General features: G+C 47.0%; 1 protein-coding gene across 2 annotated transcripts in view; it reads right to left on the bottom strand.

Moving 5' to 3' along the window:
- LOC119323166 (kinetochore protein NUF2 homolog) overlaps positions 1 to 2,073 on the bottom strand; it is an 8,474-nt gene that overhangs the window by 2,692 nt on the left and 3,709 nt on the right. For both annotated transcript variants that reach the window (XM_037596754.1, XM_037596753.1), the window contains 3 exons: positions 1,738 to 2,047; positions 1,460 to 1,639; positions 289 to 378 (listed from right to left, as the gene is read on the bottom strand). In XM_037596754.1, coding sequence (XP_037452651.1) covers positions 289 to 378; positions 1,460 to 1,639; positions 1,738 to 2,047 — 580 coding nt within the window. The remainder of the gene's footprint in view (positions 1 to 288; positions 379 to 1,459; positions 1,640 to 1,737; positions 2,048 to 2,073) is intronic.

Genomic DNA, 2,073 nt, shown 5'->3' with positions numbered 1-2,073 from the left:
AAAATGCATGGAAAAATGAATTTACCAAGTCAACCAGGCCATTTATGCAGTCACCTAGTACTAGGCAGGTTATGCAGATATGCGTGGAAAAATGAAGGTAGCAGGTCAACCAGGCTGTTTATGCAGATATGCAGTCACCTAGTACTAGCCAGCTTACAAGTCCAAGTATAGGTAATTCCTCGTATAGTCACTAATTCACAACAACATCAGGTCATCGGACAAATAGCACCTACCAAATTTGGAACCTAACCTGTTGCTACAAATAAAATAAAATTGAAGAGGTCTCACCTGAACTTTTTCTGGGGACTTTACTAATTTGGACATCAATCTGGAGTTTTCTTGGGCATGTTTAGTCAACTCAAAATCAGCCTGGGTTATCTGCAGCAGGAAACATAAATGCAATAAATTATAACATTATGCAGCGAGCTGTTGCTTTTTGTGGAAGGGGAGCCTTGGCGCAGTGGTAAAGCTGCTGCCTTGTGACCATGAGGTCACGGGTTCAAGTCCTGGAAACAGCCTCTTGCAGAAATGTAGGGAAAGGCTGCGTACAATAGACCCAAAGTGGTTGGACCCTTCCCCAGACCCTGCGCAAGCGGGAGCTACATGCACTGGGGCTGCCCTGTTGCTTTTTGTGCAGAATATCAAACTATCAGCTTAAGTTAGCGAGAGCAATATATCAGATGTTCAATATTCTCATTCACAAAGTATAGCCGAATAACAATTGGTGATGAGCAGATGTCAGGACTCAAGAGTAAATGGCTGATGTATTAAAGACAATGTGCACACAGTTCACTTTGCAGATGGCAAATTGTAGATAGCCTGTCCTATGTGGGGCTGTGGGCTGGAGCATTTCTAATCTACGAAGGAGCTTATGGCTTATCAAAGTCAAGATGGAGCGGGAGATGTGTTAGGGCCAATAGCTCCTGGTCTAATAAAATCTATGGCACTGTAACTAAATATAGTACTACTTAATGTTACAATAACCAATCGCAGATAATGCACCTTGTTGTGATTAAGGTTCATACTTTTTCAAGATACTTTAAACTCCTATTTAGTTTGATATGGCGGATCTCCTACTTTCAGGTTTCAAAAAGGATCCTATGAGGGATCCGGGTTTATTGACATCAAAACCAGCTCGAGATTCATCTAGGACATACTTGGAGGCGACGTTTTTGACCAATTAGCTCTAGCCTTGATCTAGAAGACCAGGATCGAAGCCACGCCAAAGGCACAAGGCTGAATAGATTGCACCACAACCACACAAGGCTGTTTATATTCGACCTGATGTGGCAACGTGTGATGTATTTTGATCAGAAACTCCTAGACCATGTACCATGCTTGGCTCTCAGTAGGGACTATACTTTATTTGCAACTCATGATGCCAGAAATCCACAGAAAATAATTAGTTTTTTGGATGGAGAGCGACAATACAGAAGACACAAGGTAGGAATCAGCACACCTTCCTGTGAATCTCCTCTTTCTTGTCATTGATGGCTGCGGCCTTTGCTCGCAGGGCCAGTTGCTGCTTGTTGTAAACCTGAACTTTCTGCTGCAGAGCATTGACGTCTGCTTCCAGCTGCTGGGCCATGGGCTCCTCCATCTGCTCTGCGAGCTCATGATCCGCGATCTCCTTCTGAAGCTGCACAAGAGAAACATGAATGCAACTCTAAGAATCTCCGATCAGCCTGTGGGCATTTCCACGAACAGATTAGCTGTGGAAACTGTGAACAGCAAGACCTGGGCCATCCTGGCCTTGAGCTCCAGAGTGCGCTCGTGGTAGTCGGGGGTCTCGCTGACGATGGGCTGCAGGAGGGTGACTTTCTCCTCCCTGTAGAAGAGGAAGTTGATGAGGGCGCTGAGGACCTCGACGACGCGGCGCGGGGTGGGGCGAGTGAAGTCGGCGAGCGTGAAGTCCTTGAACTGGATGGAGTCGAGGAAGGCCTGCGACTTGTTGTAGAGGCGTAGCACCCGGATGGCCTCCGCGTGGTGCTCCGGGTTGTCCAGCACCTCCAGGTCGCTGAACTCTAGCAGCCCATCCTCGCCGTCCCTGCGAAATCCAGCCAGATGAGCGAG

Source organism: Triticum dicoccoides, chromosome 6B (assembly GCF_002162155.2).
Source record: "Triticum dicoccoides isolate Atlit2015 ecotype Zavitan chromosome 6B, WEW_v2.0, whole genome shotgun sequence".
Classification (NCBI taxonomy): domain Eukaryota; kingdom Viridiplantae; phylum Streptophyta; class Magnoliopsida; order Poales; family Poaceae; genus Triticum; species Triticum dicoccoides.
Note: the sequence above shows the minus strand (reverse complement) of the source record. Positions and strands in the feature narration are given on the sequence as shown.